We start from the raw sequence: 17,165 nt of genomic DNA on the forward strand, positions 1-17,165 counted from the left end.
ATCTCTCTTTCCTTCCAGATGTTTGGTGTAGACTACTTCTATCTTTTTTCCTTTTTCCTCCTGCCTTTACTAGCTGGTTTTTATTAATGTTTTAGAGAGGTGAACTCTGGTTTCTTTTATAAGACTACAGAAGAGAAAGATAAATTGGTAAAAGCTGAAACAAAATTTATTGAAAATAGAGTACAAAAAATAATAGACCTGAAGGACAAAGTCTGTGCTTAGTCCAATAAAGGATTTGTCGTCATTAATCAAAAGGTGAGAAAGAAAGTTTAGATTTTAGTTATTTGTAAATGTTCTTAAACATGTGTGGTCTGTGGACCCCTAAGAATCCCTAAGACTTTTTCAGAGAGCCTGTGAGGTCAAAAACTATTTTCATAATAATAATTACACCTTTTACATTGTGTTCACACTTGCAATGATGCTGCAAAAGCAATCTGTAAAACTGCTGGCACCTTAGTACAAATCAAAGAGGTAGCACCAAACTATACTAGTAGTCATCGCATTCTTTATTGCTATACCACTGCACACTTGCAGTGAAAGAAAAAGGCAGTATCATTTAAGAATGTCTTGATGAAATGGTAAAACTTATTAATTTTATTAAATTTTGATTCTTAAACATGCATCCTTTTATTATCATGTGTGACAAAATATGAAGTATGCACAAAGCACTCTTTTTTTTCTTCTTTTGAGACAGGGTCTTTTTCTGTCACCCAAGCTGGAGTTCAGTGGCACACTTATAGATCACTACAGCCTTGACCTCCTGGGCTCAAGTGATCTTTCCACCTCAGCTTCCTAAGTAGCCAGGACTACAGGTGTGCATCACCATGCCTGGCTAATTTTTAAGTCCCAAACACTAATGCTTAATTCAAGTGTGCAATGAACATTTGCCTCTCTGTCATAGGATCCAAAAATGAGTAACCTGCTACATTCTAACAATGTAACTTTAAGACGGCCTTCAGTAAGTGCCCGTTGTTGTATATGGATATGCTCTTCACCTTCTTCAAATCCTTGCAAGGTCTGGTATGGAAAAAACGGCTTAAACCTGATCTTGTAATTCGGCAGGATGTGCTTGCGCTTGATGATCTTCTTGAGCTGGTTGAAGATGATGGAGGTGAGCTGGGGCATGGGCCGCCCTTCAAACTGGGAGCGCACTTTGAAGTCCATCAGCGGGTCCTCCACGAAGGAGAAGAACCAGTGGGTGAAGGGCACGCGCGTGAAGACCAAGCGCAGCCTCCCCACCACGCGGGACAGCTTGACAAACAAGTAGGCGGACTTGCCTAAGACCAGGTCCACGTGGATGGCCAGGTGGAAGCCCCCCTTGTACTCCACCTCCGCCTCGAAGGCCAGCTCCTCGGGGCAGGCGGCGGGCAGCGCCTCCCCTTCGGGGCCGTCGGGCTCCCCGGTGGCCGAGGGCACGACAGGCCGGACGAGCCGGATGGTCTCGATGAAGGGCACCGTCTCGCCCAGGAACACGTCCCGCAGGCTCAGCCCCTCCAGCAGGCTCCCGGCCGTCTTGGTCTGCAGCAGCTTTTCGAACTCTTCTTGGTGACCCAGCGGCGGGTCAGCGCGGTGTCCCGCAACTCCCGGAACAGGAATAGGATGGTGTCGTTGAGGAAGTAGCAAGTCTCCCACGTCGGCGGGGCGGGGGTCTCGGGGGCGGCGGTGGGGGTCGCGCCGCCCTCAGAGGCCGCCCCGCAGGGCTCCTCATCCCGGCCGCCGCCGTAAAGGTACTCCCTTAGGAGCAGGCCCGGCACTGGCTTGATGTAGCGGAAGCCCTCGCCCAAGCGGGCGGCCTCGTCCGCCGGCGGCTCGGGCTGTCTGCGGTACAGCGGGAGGAACTGGGCGAGGAGCGTGAGGAAGGAACTCAGCACGGCCGACGCCAGGATCGTGAGCAACAGCCCCATCCCGCCACCGCCTCCGCCCGGGCCCCCACTCCGGCGCCCACAGCGCCGCTTTCTTTACGCCACCGCCCCCGCTGCCTCCATCTTGAGGACATCGGGCGGTTGGGTCGGGGCGAGCGGCTCCGTGGGCCTAGTCCAGAGGCTCGGGCCGGCGCGGTGCGGCTCCCGAGCCCGCAGCGGCCGGCGCCTCCTCAGACGCTCCCTGAGGGCCCAGTATTTGTTGTCAATAACATTTGAACTTTTAAACAAAAATTAGAATTTCAGAAAACTTGTATCTGCCATGTGAACTTGACAGCTTTCCAATACTTAAAAGACTTTCCTGATAATAGTAGTGATATTAACAAATGTGAGTTTTTGTTCACTGAGATAGGCAAAGTTTCCACATGTATAACATGACACAGTTGCCACATGTATAACAACATGTTATACATGAAATGTGTCAACATGTGGAAACTTTGCCTAACTCAGTGAACTGATGCTGTCTACATGACTAAAAATGCATGATTTTTAGTCAATGGATAAATAATCCATTCAGTGTGCAAGTTACACCAACGTGTTTTAATGTGAGATAGTATGAAAAGTTCATTGCTATGGTTCCATAGTGAAACTAACCTTTGAGAAACTATTACTCGTTGAGTTTTGGTATAGTATCAAAGAAGAATTTCCATAGTTATCTGAGAATGCTATTAAAATGTTACTCCCTTTACAACATTTATCTGTGTGGGGCCAGATTTTCTTCATAAACTTGAACGAAAATAACATATCATTCCGAATTGAATACTGAATCAGATATGAGAATCCACTTGTTTTCTATGAAGATAAACATTGAAGAGATGAGCAAAAACAGTGACGTAATGCCACTGCTAGCTCACTATATATAATTTTGTTTTCAAAAGTATAGTAAAGTTTCATTTAAAATGTATATTAACAAAAAATGGCCTTATTATTTAAATGAATTAATAGTTTAAAAATTTCTCAGTTTTTATAATATAAATATTATAGATAGAGCTTACATAAACAAAAGCTCTTTGGGTACTTAATAATTTTTAAGAGAGTAAAGTGGTGCTGAGACCAAAAGGTTTGAGAAATACTGGTTTAAAACATGTTTATAATTTTTATGTTAATTTGATTATAGGGAATTGATCCATTTTCCTTAAATACTCTTGCAAAACATGGAATAGTAGCTCTTCGCAGAGCAAAAAGAAGAAATATGGAAAGGTAAGCTTGCAGATAATTATATATCCTAAGTTTTTAACAGAGTAAATGGAAACTATTCCATGTGTTTTCCTTTTGGCTTATGTGTAAATGCTGTTGAACAAAACAGTGGCATAAAAAAATCCAAATTTTGTTTTTAGTTTCAGTAAATAATTGAACTGTCAAAAAGCAAGGTTGTTAACCTACTGCAGAACTTTGCTGAAGTATACGAAAAGTTTTTATCTTTTTAAAACAGATCTTAAAAACAAAACAATACAACATAATACAGCATGATCTCACTTTTATATATGGAATCTAAAAAAGTTGAACTCATAGAAGTAGATAGTAAAATGGTGGTTACCAGGGGCTGAGGCAGTGGGAGGGAAGGAGCACTGGGGATATGTGGGTCAAAGGATACAAAATTTCAGTTAGGAGGAATAAATTCAAGAGATCTATTGTTCAACATGGCAACTATAGTTAATAACAATATATTGTTCTTTTAAAAAATCTTTTGCAAACCCACCCAAGAATACACAATGTGTTGGATTCTTGAAAATTGCTGAGAGTAGATTTTAAGTGTTCTTATCACAAAAATGGCTAAATCAAGCCTCACATAGGCAATGTGTATGTTAATTTGCTTGATTTAGCCATTCCACAGTGTATACATATTTAAAAACGTCATCATGTTGTACTCGATAAATATAGACAATTTTATTAGTCAATTAAAAACCCAAAACAATACAATACAGTAACAATACAGTCTTCTGCATTAGAGATCTTTTCTAAGAAGTTAGTATTTATGTTTTCCATAATCAAGCTATGGTGACATATATGTAATTTCAGACTCTCTCTTGCTTGTGGTGGAATGGCTGTGAATTCTTTTGAAGATCTCACTGTAGATTGCTTGGGACATGCTGGTCTTGTGTATGAGTATACATTAGTATTTCTGTGAATAGTGGTTATAAAGTGAATACTAAGCTCCTTTTTTTTAAAGAAAAATACTACTTGATCTTCTATTTCATGTTTTGTGTTTTGAGATCTAATTCATGGAACAGATTTTACAGTTTATTTACCTAAATGTTTGTTAAGAGTTCAGATATAACTTAACTCCTTTTAAACATATCTTTAGTTATGCTTGATAAGAAAAATTCAAATGAAGATTGCATTCTAGTATAAATTGTTGATTTTATAATGACATTAAATATTACAATTATATATTTTTGTGCCACCCTTTAGGGTGAAGAAAAGTTCACTTTTATTATCGAGGAGTGTGTTAACCCTCGCTCTGTTACCTTGTTGGTTAAAGGACCAAATAAGCATACTCTCACACAAGTCAAGGACGCCATGAGAGATGGACTTCGTGCTATCAAAAATGCCGTTGAAGATGGTAAGCTCTTGTGATTGATGTGAACCTCACATATATGTGTGTATATATGTATATATACACATACACAAACACCTATGTATGTGTGTGTGTATATATATATATATATATATATATATATATATATATATATATATTTTTTTTAGACAGAGTCTCCCTCTGTTGCCCAGGCTTTAGTGCAGTAGTGCGATCTCAGCCCACTGCAACCTCTGCCTCCCAGGTTCAAGCGATTCTTCTCCCTCAGCCTCCCAAGTAGCTGGGATTACAGGCGTGCACCACAACACCCAGCTAATTTTTTGTATTTTTAGTAGAGATGGGGTTTTGCCATGTTGGCCAGGCTGGTCTCGAACTCCTGGGCTCAAGCGATCTGCCCTCCTTGGCCTCCCAAAGTGCTGAAATTACTGGTGTGAGCCACCATGCCTGGCCTTTAAGTTTTTTTAATTTTATTTTTAAATTTTAATCTGTTTAATTTATCTATTTATTTTGAGACCAGGTTTTTAAACTGGCTAATTTTTGTATTTTTGGTAGAGATGAGGTTTCACTGTGTTGCCAAGGTTGGTCCTGAACTCCTGGGCCTCAAGGGATCCACTTGCCTTGGCCTCCCAAAGTGCTGGGATTACTGGCATGAGCCACTGCACCTGGCTGCAAACCTCACAAACCTCACATATATATATATTTCTCAAGACAGGGTCTTGCTCTGTCACCCAGGCTAGAGTGCAGTGGTGCAGTCATGGCTCACTGCAGCCTCAAACTCCTGTGCTCAAGTGATCCTCCCACCTCAGCTGGACAATAGGTGCATGCCACCACATCTGGCTAATTTTTAAATTTTTTTTTTTTTGTAGAGATGAGGTCTCTCTGTGTTGCCCAGGCTGGTCTTGAACTCCTGGCCTCAAGCAGTTTTCTCCCCTCAGCCTCCCGGAGTGCTGGGATTTGTAGGCATGAGCCACCATATTCAGCCCATGTTGAGCATCTTTTAATGTGCTTATTTGCTATCCATGTATCTTTGGTGAATTTTCTGTTTAAATCTTTTGCACTTTTAAAAAATTGGATTGTTGGCCATGCACAGTGGCTCTCACCTTTAATTCCAGCTCTTTGGGAGGCCAAGGTGGGAGGATTGCTTGAGCCCAGGAGTTGGAAACCAGCCTGGGCAACATAGCAAGACCATGACTCTATACACACACACAAATAGCCGGGCGTGGTGGCCTGTACCTGTAGTTCCAGCTACTTAGGAGGCTGAGGCAGGAATATCACTTGAGCCCCAAGAGTTTGAGGTTACAGTGAGCTATGATCACACCACTGCACTCCAGCCTGGGCGACAGAGCGAGACCCTGTTTCCAGAAAGAAAAAAAGAAAAGAAAAGAAAAGAAAAAAATTGTGTTAGTTTTCTATTGTTGAGTTTGAGAGCTCTTTGTATATATGTTGGGTACGAGTGCTTTTTCAGATAATGATTGGCAAATTTTTCTCCTCAATGGCTTATTTTATTATTAACAGTGCCTTTCAAAGAGAAGTTCTTAATTTTGATGAAGTCTAATTTATTATTTTTATTCTCTCATGGATTATGCTTTTGGTGTGGTATCTAAAAAATGTTTACCTAACCTAGGGTCACAAAGATTTTCCTCTAAAAGTGTTATAGTCTTATATTTTACATTTGGGTCTGTGATTCATTTTAAGTTAATTTTTGTGTATGGTGCAAGTATGGATATAAGTTCATTTTTTTCATATAAAGCTGTCAGATTGTTTTAGTCTTACTTGCTGAAAAGACTTTACTTTCACCACCGAATTGCCTTTTCTAATGTATAAAAAATCAGTTTTTCATATTTGTGTGGTTCTATTTCTGTGCTCTTTTTTCTGTTCTACTGATGCATTTGTCTATTTTAATGTTAATATCATATGGTCCTGATGACTGTAGCTTTATGATAAATCTTGAAATCAGTATTGTTAACTCTCATTTTTTTTTTAAGTTATTTTGGTCATTCTAAGTCTTTGGCATTTCCTTATGACTTCCATATGAATTTTAGAATCAGCTTGTCAATTTCTACCAAAAAGACTGCTGCTGGGATTTTGATCAGAACTTTTTTTTTAGAAAGGATCTTACTCTGTCACTCAGGCTGGAGTGCAGTGGCGTGATCATGGCCCACTGCAGATTCGACCTGCTGAGCTCAAATGACTCTCCCACCTTAGCTTCCCAAATAGCTGGAACCACAAGCATCCACTACCATGCCTGGTTAACTTTCTTTTATTTTCTGTAGAGACAATGTCTCATTATGTTGTTACCCAGGCTGGTCTCAAACTCCTGGGCTCAAGCAATCCTCCCACCTTGGCCTCCCAAAGTGCTTGGATTACAGGTGTGAGCCCCTGCACCCCGTTTGATTGGAATTTTATTAAATCTGTAGATCAATTTGGAGATAGTTGATATTTTAATAATGAGCCTTCTAACTCATGAATATCATCTTATCTACTTGAGTCTTCTTGAATTTATCTCAGCAATATTTCATAGTTCTTAGTATATGAGCCTCACACACTTTTTTCCATGTTTATCTCTATATATTTCATTTATTTTGTTGCTATTGTATATGTTATTTTTAAAATTTCCATTTCTGATTGTTAGTTGCTAATATATAGAAATATATTTTATTTTTGTACATTGATCTTGAATTCTGCAACCTTGCTAAATCACAATTAGCTTTCTTATAGGCTTCATTGAATTGTCTATATAAGTGATTACATTGTCTGTTAATACAGTTATACTTTTTTCTTTCCAATATGGATATTTTAAAATTTTCTCCCTTATTTCATGGGCCAGAACCTCCAGTATAATGTTGACTAGAAATAATGAGAATGGACATCCTTTCCTCATCGCTGACCTTAGGGGGAAAGCATTCAATCTTTCCCCATTACGTATGATGTTAGCTATAGGTTTTTATCAGGTTGAGGAAGTTTTCCCTTCTGCGCCTAGTTTGCTGACAGTTTTTAATCAAGAATAAATGCCAGGCTGGTCGCGGTGGCTTACACCTGTAATTCTAGCATTTTGGGAGGCTGACGCGGGTGGATCACCTGAGGTCAGGAATTCGAGACCAGCTTGGCCAACATGGTGAAATTCTGTCTCTACTAAAAATACAAAAATTAGCTAGGCATGGTGGCAGGCACCTGCAATCTCAGCTTCTCGTGAGGCCGAGGCAGGAGAATTGCTTGAACCTGGGAGGCAGAGGTTGTAGTGAGCCGAGATTGTGCCACTGGACTTCAGCCTGGGAGACAAGAGTGAAACTTCTTGTTGTTGTTGTTGTTGTTTGTCAAAACACACACACACACACACACGAGAATAAATGCCAAATGCTTTTTGTGCGTCTATTGAGGTGATCATATTATTTTTCTCAGTTTTTTTTTTTTTTTGAGATGGAGTCTCGCTTTGTTGCCCAGGCTGGAGTGCCATGGCACAATCCTGGCTCACTGCAACCTCTGCTTCCCAGGTTCAAGCGATTCTCCTGCGTCAGCCTCCTGAGTAGGTGGGATTACAGGCACGCACCACCATGCCAGGGTAATTTTTGTATGTTTTAGTAGAGATGGAGTTTCACCATGTTGGCCTGGCTGGTCTCAAACTCCTGACCTCAGGTGATCTGCTTGCCTTGGCCTCCCAAAGTTCTGGGATTACAAGCGTGAGCCACTGCACCCAGCCCTCATTTAGTTTTTTGTACAGTAAATTACATTAATTGATTCAAATGTCAAACCTTACATTCTTGGGATAAACCATACTTAGTTATAATGCATTTTACTTTTTAAAAAATTAATGGATTACATTTTTAAAAAATTATTTTTTAAATTGTGATAAATATACATAACATAAAATTTACAGTTTAACAATTTTTAAGTGTACAGTTCAGTGTTAGTAAGTGCATTCACATTGTTGTGTAACTATTATCACCACCCATCTCCAGAACTTTCTTTCCTTGCAAAACTGAAACTCCGAACCCATTAAACAATAACTCTCCATTCTCTACCCACCTCCCCAGCCCTGGGTAACCACCATTCTACTTTCTGTCTCTATGAGTTTACTCTATGTATCTCATATCATTGGAATCATACAGTTTTTGTCCTTTGTCTGGCTTATTTCACTTTACATAGTGTCATCAAGGTTCATTCATGTTGTAGCATGTGCCAGAATTTCCTTCCTTTTTACCATTTGTAATATATATAATTATATATATAATAATTAGATATATTATTCTATATAATAGAATAATATTCTATTGTATGTGTATGCCACATTTTATTTGTCTATTATTGGAAACGTGTTGCATTTACCTTTTTGCTATTGTGAATAATGCTACTATGTGTATTCTCCTTTTTATGTATTATTTGATTTAATTGGCTAAAATTTTGTTAAGAATTTTTACATCTGTATTCATAAGGGGTATTGGTCTGTGTATATTTTTTCTTGTAATGCTTTTATCTTTTTTGGTGTTAGAACAATGCTGTACTCAGGGTGAATTGGAAAGTTTTTCTTCTTGTTCAAATTTCTGAAAGTGTTAAGTTGTTGTGGAGAATTGGTATTATTGTATTATTTCTTTCTTAAGTGTTTGGTAGACTGTCAATAAAGCCATCTGAGCCTGGAGTTTTCTTTGTGGGAAAGCTTTTAATGACACATTCAATGTTTTAAATAGACATAGGGCTATAAATGTTTTGTTTTTTTTGAGTGAGCTTTAGTGATTTGTCGTCTTTCAAGAATTTGTCCACTTCATCTAAGTTAGGATCATCAACTACTATCTATGAGCTAAATCTGGTTTGCTGCCTGTTTTGGTAAATAAAGTTTTGTTGGAATGTGGTCATACTCATTTGTCTATATATTGTCTGTGGCTATTTTTGTGTTACAGTGGCAGAGTTGAATAGTTGCAAAAGAAATGGTATGGCCTGAAAAATATTAACTGGCCTTTTGCAGAAAGTGTACTAACTTCTGATCTACAGTTTCAACTTTATTGTCATGAAGTCAATCATAATATTCATTTGTTATTCTTTTTAATATCTGTAGAATCTGTAGTGATATAAATTTTCTCATTTCTGACATTTGTCATTTGATTAATTTCCACTTTCATCCTAATTATTTCCTTTCTTTTGCTTCTATTAGGTTTCATTTGTGCTTCCTTTTCTAGTTTTTTGTTTGTTTGTTTGTTTTTGAAACAGAGTCTTGATCTGTCGCCTAGGCTGGAGTGCAGTGGCATGGTCACGGCTCACTGCAGCCTTGACTTCCCAGGCTCAGGCAGTCCTCCCACCTTAGCCTCCTAAGTAGCTGGGATTACAGGTGTGTGCCACCACACCTGGCTAATTGTTGTGCTTTTTGTAGAGATGGGGTCTCACTGTGTTGCCGAGGCTGGTCTTGAGTTTCTGGGCTCAAGTGATCTACCTGCCTTGGCCTCCCAAAGTGCTGGGATTATAGGAGTGAGCCACCAGACCCTGCCCTTTTCTAGTTTCTTAAGGTGGAAGCTGGGGTCATTAGTTTGAGAACTTTCTTCATTCCTTATATAGGTGTTTCATGATACAAATTTCTCTTTAAGTACTGCTGTAGGGATGCTAAAATTTTGATACATTGTGTTTTCATAGGGAATGGGATCAGGGAAGTTTTCAAAGGTTCTAGTAATCTCTTTCGTAAGCTGGGTGGTAGGTACATGGATACATTTGTTTATTTGTACATTTATTCTTTGTAGCTTACACATATAAATATTCTTTTGAGTATATTCTGTATTTAACAAGGAACTTTTAAAAAATGTGAATGGGAGGTAATGATATAATCATCTGGTGGGTAAACAACTCCTTGAGCAGTTATGTTGTGAAGTGAAGCAGAGAAAGTGGGTAGTAATTTTAAAATGATGTGAGATAAAAGGGGAGATTGTTTTCATATTGTTTTGTTTTAAAGCAAGTTTGCTGATTTAAATAAGAGTCATAAACTTTATGAAACCATACAAGTAGCAGATATAAAAGTCATATCCTGATGTGAAATTTGATGTGTTTAACCAAAACTCTTGCTTTGGAATAATAATACCACTTAATTTTTTTCTTAGATAGCAGTTTGAGTTCTGCTCCAGTACAAAAAACAAATACTTCATTGAGTTCCAAGAATTCCCTATCAAAAACTAGGGACAAATTATCTTGGTTTAAAAAATTTTCATGTCAGATATTGTAATCAGTTACCTGTCAATATAAATTATAAATACCTCTTCAAAGTAGTCATAAGGCCGGGTGTAGTGGCTCACACCTGTAATCCCAGCATTTTGGGAGACGGAGGTGGGTGGATCACTTGAAGTCAGGAGTTTGAGACCTGCCTGGCCAACATGGTGAAACCCTGTCTCTATTAAAAATACAAAAAATAGGTGGGTGTGGTGGTGCATGCCTGTAATTCCAGCTACTTAGAAGGCTGAAGTAGGAGGATCCCTTGAACCTGGGAGACAGAGGTTGGAGTGAGCCGAGATCATGCCACTACACTCCAGCCTGGGTGATGGAGTAAAACTCCATCTCAGAAAAAAAAAAAAAGTAGTTATAGAAGAGTAAGATGAAGGTAAAAATAAATTAATCTTGTTTACCAGAGGATAAGCAGAAAAATAAGCTGTTTGCAGCCAGTTATCTGTACTATGCCTATTTATTTAATGACATATAACTTCAGGATGTTTCATAAGACAACTGAGTAATTACTAAGCTGTGCAATTTATTTGGCTTCTGTAGATAATAGAACATACTTAAATAGTGAATTGCTTTTCTCTCTCTCTGTGTCTCTCCTTTGGTCTTTATGGCATGTCTTGCCAATCATATTTTTTCTCTCCAGTAGGTTGTATGGTTCCTGGAGCTGGTGCAATTGAAGTGGCAATGGCTGAAGCTCTTGTTTCATATAAGAACAGTATAAAAGGAAGAGCTCATCTTGGAGTCCAAGCTTTTGCTGATGCCTTACTCATTACTCCCAAGGTACAACTACCCTTTCAGCCAAATAACAACTGGTTAGACATAAAGGTGTTTAATTACAAATTGCCCCTATTATCTGATAGTTAATGGAGTAGACAGGTGTTTATACACATTTCCTTACACAATTTTATCTTAGATATTTTACAACTAAAGCAGGGAAGCTTTTGGGATAACAGCCCAGAATCCTTGCACGATCTCATGAAATAGCCAACTTACCCCCTTGCTTCTTTCTCTGAGTTCCAAAAATTAAAGCAGCTCCAAAAATTTCCTTCAGAAATGACTCATGATTAACTAATCATAATGAAAAAGTTTAGAATTTAAAATTTAGTTAGATTTTATGGTACATCTTTGTTTTGTTAGTGGTATCCAAATGTAATCCATTTAAATTGTGGAGAGGGAGGGCTTGAGGCTCTTTAGCATTCCTAGATACAACCTTACATTTGTCATCATCATTATAATTCCTAGAAAAAGAGAAAACAGAATTTTTCCATGTGGCAACCTAAGGACAGAAAGCGACCATTCCTTTCTCTTTGCCTTAATTGGTTTCAAACCACCTTAGAAATATAGTAAAACTACTTCAAAGATGCTATTACCATGAATTAAAACATTATTAACAATATTAGCAAAATCTCTTTACTAATTTTTATTAAAATTTTTCATACTTTGTGAAATCTTTGCGAATTAGATTTCCTATTTTTTCTTTCCCCAGAGCAGCAAAGTCAGTATGGTCCTGTTGTTGACAGAAATTGGTAACCCCAGTACACATTGGTGGTACCTTTTTCCTCATCAGCTGGTGATTTGGGGCCACTTGGAAATGAGCCTGGTTTGGAGTGAGGGTATCTCCAGCCCTGTTACCACAGGTCATGACTCTCCTCACCAAGATGAGGGGCACAAAGGTGCTGCAAATATTCTGGTTTCCTTAGCAAGTGCCTATGAAGAACTGGAGGGCATGTGGCTAGCGGCACTAGAGGAAACAAGAATATCATTCTACTTCCTTCCATACTAAAAAAAAAAAAAAAAAAAAACCTTTTGCAAGGAGGGAAATTAATGTAGTAGGGTAGAAATGGGGGAACTCTGATGTCCTCAGAATTTAGTGTGATGTGCATAGGGGAAATGTTTAAGTAAATATAAAAACTACTAGATAGATGAAATAATAATTTGATTTAGATTAAAAGTGGAATTCTTCAAAAGGAGATGATTGCCATGTTATGGATGTGTCTTTACAAGAGTAAAGAGTATTTTTATATTTGATATATGTGAAGGTATTATGCATATATATTTATTATTATTTTTATTCCTAAAGGTTCTTGCTCAGAATGTGGTTATGACCCACAGGAAACACTAGTAAAAGTTCAGGCTGAGCATGTCGAGTCAAAACAACTTGTGGGCATAGATTTGAATACAGGTAAGAAACTGAAGGAAAATTAGCTGCTTAATAAAGAAAGAGGCTATTCTTTAGTTACCCAGATCTTATGGTAAAGGAGTAGAGGTTTGGGTAACTTTAATATTTAAATTTTGGATGCCTTTAGTTTATTTTTGAGCTTCTTAAAAAATGTTCATTCATTTAAGAAATAGTTATTGAGTGCTTGTTTTTCTCTTGGGCTTCACACAGAACAAAACAGACAAAAATATCTGCCCCTGGGAGCTTATGTTGTAGTGGGAGAAGGTAGGCAGTAAATAATAACTTTAATAAATAAACTCCTTCAGCATTTTAGAAAAAGTAATGAATTATATGAAAAAAAGTGGTATAATAATGATCATGAATGCTAGTACAGGAGGGTGGTGAGAGAATGACAGCTTAAAGGGTTGGTCAGGGTAGGCATCATCAAGATGTCTGTTGAAAAAAAGTGGAAGGAAGTGAGGAAATTAGCCATGTAGGCAACTGGGGTTAAGTGTTCTAGGGAAAGAGAACAGCCAGTGGAAAAGTCGGTGTCTGATGTTTTTGAGGAAGGAGGTGAGAGACGTGACAGAAGGTCAGATCATGCAGGGGCATTTGGACCAGTCTCAGGACTTTGGCTTTTACTTTAGAGGGGCAGGGAGCAGTTTTGAGCAGAGGTGTGACATGGCCTAATTAATTAATTTATGAGACAGTCTCGTTCTGTCACCCATGCTGTGGAGTGCAGTGGCACGATCTCGGCTCACTGCAACCTCTGCCTCCCAGGTTCAAGCAATTCTCCTGCCTCAGCCTCCAGAGTAGCTGGGAATATAGGTGTCTGCTGCCACGCCCAGCTAATTTTTGTATTTTTAGTAGAGACAGGGTTTCACCATGTTGGCCAGGCACGTGGCCTAATTATGTTTAAGAGAATCACTCTCGCCACTCTCCACTCTGTAGAGAAGTCAACTGAACAAGTAGAAGGTTGGAGTTGCAATCAACTGTGGTGGAGAAGACTAGCTGGAGCAGGCTGTGGGTGAGAGGACATCAGCATTCAGTTTTGGCAGAGTCAGGGTTGAAGCATCTGTAATCTTTTAATTAAAAAAGTTGGATATGTGGGTCTGGAGTTCAAGGAAGAGATCTGGGTTGGAGATTAAAACCTGAGAGTCAGGCCAGGTGCAGTGGCTCACGCCTGTAATTCCAGCACTCTGGGAGGCCAAGGTGGGTGAATCACTTAAGGTCAGGAGTTCAGGACCACCCTGGCCAACATGGTGAAACTCCATCTCTACTAAAAATGCAAAAATTAGCCGGGGATTGTGACAGGCACCTATAATCCCAGCTACTTGGGAGAATTGCTTCAACCCAGGAGGTGGAGGTTGCAGGGAGCCGATACTGTGCCACTGCACTCCAGCCTGAATGATAGAGCAAGATCCGTCTCAAAAACAAAAACACCCCCCCCCCAAAAAAGAAAGAAAACAAAAAACAAAAAAACAAAAACACCCAAAAAACCTTGAGAGTCATCAGATATGTATGGTTTAAATCTAAAAGTCTGGATGAGATCACCTAGGGATTAAGGGTAGAGAGAAAAGAGGCTAGGACTGAACTTTTGGGTACTCCAACATTAAGAGGTCAGGGAGGAAGAGGAAGAAGCAGCAAAGTAATCAGAAAAGGAGCCCCTAGTGCAAAAGAAAGAAAACCAGAGGAGTGTGGTATCCTGGAAGATAACACAGAGTAGGCCGGGAGAATGTGATCAACTGTGTTAAATACTGGTAGATGGGGCCTGAGAATCAACCATTGGATTTAACAATATGGAGGTCATTGATGACCTTGACAAAAGTAGTTTTGGTAGTGTATTAAATATTTTTAGAGGATATCAATTAATATTAATAGCAAATACTAAGATTTTGGTATGAAAATTGTTTTTACTTTTCAGGTGAGCCAATGGTAGCAGCAGATGCAGGAGTTTGGGATAATTATTGTGTAAAAAAACAACTTCTTCACTCTTGGTAAGTTTGTATGAACATAAAGTGAAAGACCTGTAGAGTTATAATTGATAATATTAAGATGAAATTTTTTCTATCATTTTTGTACCTGTACAGTGGAAAAATTGTCAAGTGTATAAAAGGTGTGGCATTCAGTTATTAGAACTAGCTTCTGTCATTTTATAGTCCATAGTCCCTTTTATATTTTAGGTCTAGCAGTGTTAAGTTCTAAGAAAAATTAATCTTACTATTTGAGGGGGAAAGAAAGGGGGAAATTTACTGAAATAGTAGCACATGCATGATGGAGAAAATCAAATGATATTGTAAAAATAAGCTCAATTTTGCTGGAATATAAATCAGGAATGCCCCTTATCAGCAAAGGAGTTTAAATTATAATACAAAGGGTGATATTTGGGCTGGTGCGGTGGCTCACACCCGTAATCCCAGCACTTTGGGAGGCCGAGGCGGGTGAATCACCTGAGGTCAGGAGTTTGAGGCCAGCCTGGCAAACATGGTGAAACCCCGTCTCTACTAAAAATACAAAAATTAGCCAGGCCTGGTGGTGGATGCCTGTTATCCCAGCTACTCGGGAGGCTGAGGCGGGAGAATTGCTTGAACCTGGGAGGCAGAAGTTGCAGTGAGCTGAGGTCTTGCCATTGCACTCCAGCCTGGGCAACAAGAGTGAAACTCCATCTTGGGAAAAAAAAAAAAAGGATGACATTTGTATTTGTATTTATAATGGCCTTGTCTCATAAAATATCATACCAACATCATTAAAGAACAAAGTACCCTACACAGGTAAAGATTGCTGGGGAAAAAAGCTAAGAGTGGTTTAGTAGGCTTTACTCACCCTCTCATCTTTTTCCTTAGCGCAGTGATTGCCACCAACATTCTCCTGGTTGATGAAATTATGCGAGCTGGGATGTCTTCTCTCAAGGGATGATTGAATTCAAAATCAACCCTTCTAGAAGATGAAATTTAGTACACTTTACGTCTGACTACTATTGTGTAGCCTGAGCCATTCTGAATTTCTACACAATAAATGCAGTTTAATGTCTTTTGGGTCTTAACAGTCTCAAAAATATTTCATCAAGGTATAAAGAACACAAGAATACTTTTACAGTAAAGGAATAATAATTGAAATATTTCCCCAAGAGTCCTAACTCTCCACCCTTTGTTATATGCTATTGCAGTTTTTATAGCATAGGATCTTTATGATTCTTAGACCTTTGGCAAGTTTTAATTAACAAAATAGAGGTTTTAGTGTACCCAAGTAAATTTCTAATTTATCAGAGGTATAAATGTAGTAGGACAAAATGTTTCATTTTCCCTCATAATTCTTTCAGTGACTTCTTGCTGCCACTCTTTCCTCTTATAAATATGGCATGTAGCTTTGGGTTGCATTGTTTATAGTATCTGACTCAATTTATTTTGTATATCATTTATTATATTTTACCTGGCTTTTTTTTTGTATATGTGATCAACAATTTATGCTACTGTGCTAGCTCTGGTAGCTGTCTGACTAGATGGTGAGATAGAACAGGTCTCATCCGGAAAGATGAGAATTGTTGACACCAACGGTGGGAAATAATTGTGTTTGGCTTATAATAAAACTGTTCGGTATGGATATTATAGCAATATCTTTCTTGTTTGAAACTAGAATTAATCTATTATGCTTTTTATTGTTATTAGAGTTCTTGTGGTTAACTTCTTTCCATGGATGGTAGTTGAAAAGGGACTAAAATGTAGCAAGTGCATTAATGGAACTTTGGCCTGTTGGTGCATATGGAAGGTTCCTTTAACCATTTAATGCCTTAGTTGAGAACCTGTGATTTTATAGCTTGTTTTTTCCACTTAATATGCTGTCAGCATCTTTCTAAGGCAGTATTCAGACTTCTTCTTCTTCTTTTTTTTTTTGAGATGGAGTCTCACTCTGTCACCCAGGCTGGAGTGCAGTGCCATGATCTCGGCTCATTGCCACCTTTGCCTCCCAGGCTCAAGTGACTCTCCTGCCTTAGCCTCTTTAGTAGCTGAGATTACAGGTGCACACCACCACGCCTGACTAATTTTTGTATTTTTAGTAGAGAAGGGGTTTCACCATGTTGACTAGGCAGGTCTCGAACTCCTGACCTTCGGTGATCTGCCTGCCTTGGCCTCCCAAAGTACTCGGATTACAGGCATGAGCCAGCACACCTGGCCCAGTATTCAGACTTCTGAACCATCACTTATTTATGGTTACTTGGCATTGCATTGTATGATTATACCACAATTTATTTTACTAATTCTGTTTTCAATTGTTTTCTGCTGTTATAAAGAAAGATCTCCTTAAACTTGTCTTTATTCTATAGGATAGGCCTTTTAAAATGGGCATACCACGCATATGGCCAGAT

General features: G+C 38.9%; 2 protein-coding genes and 1 pseudogene across 17 annotated transcripts in view; 1 reads left to right on the top strand and 2 right to left on the bottom strand.

The window, feature by feature from the left end:
* LOC112131566 (ribosomal protein S6 kinase beta-1-like) overlaps positions 1-17,165 on the bottom strand; it is a 252,973-nt gene that overhangs the window by 99,977 nt on the left and 135,831 nt on the right. The window lies entirely within an intron of this gene.
* Positions 564-1,680, bottom strand: LOC129051172 (PDZ domain-containing protein 8-like; the record flags this gene model as incomplete). The annotated part of the gene is made up of 1 exon (XM_054535971.2): positions 564-1,680. A coding segment is annotated over one exon (861 nt), but the record flags the coding sequence as incomplete, so codon positions are not given.
* On the top strand, positions 1,768-16,072 carry LOC129051171 (T-complex protein 1 subunit zeta-2-like; annotated as a pseudogene).

Source organism: Pongo abelii, chromosome 19 (genome assembly GCF_028885655.2).
Source record: "Pongo abelii isolate AG06213 chromosome 19, NHGRI_mPonAbe1-v2.0_pri, whole genome shotgun sequence".
Classification (NCBI taxonomy): Eukaryota; Metazoa; Chordata; class Mammalia; order Primates; family Hominidae; genus Pongo; species Pongo abelii.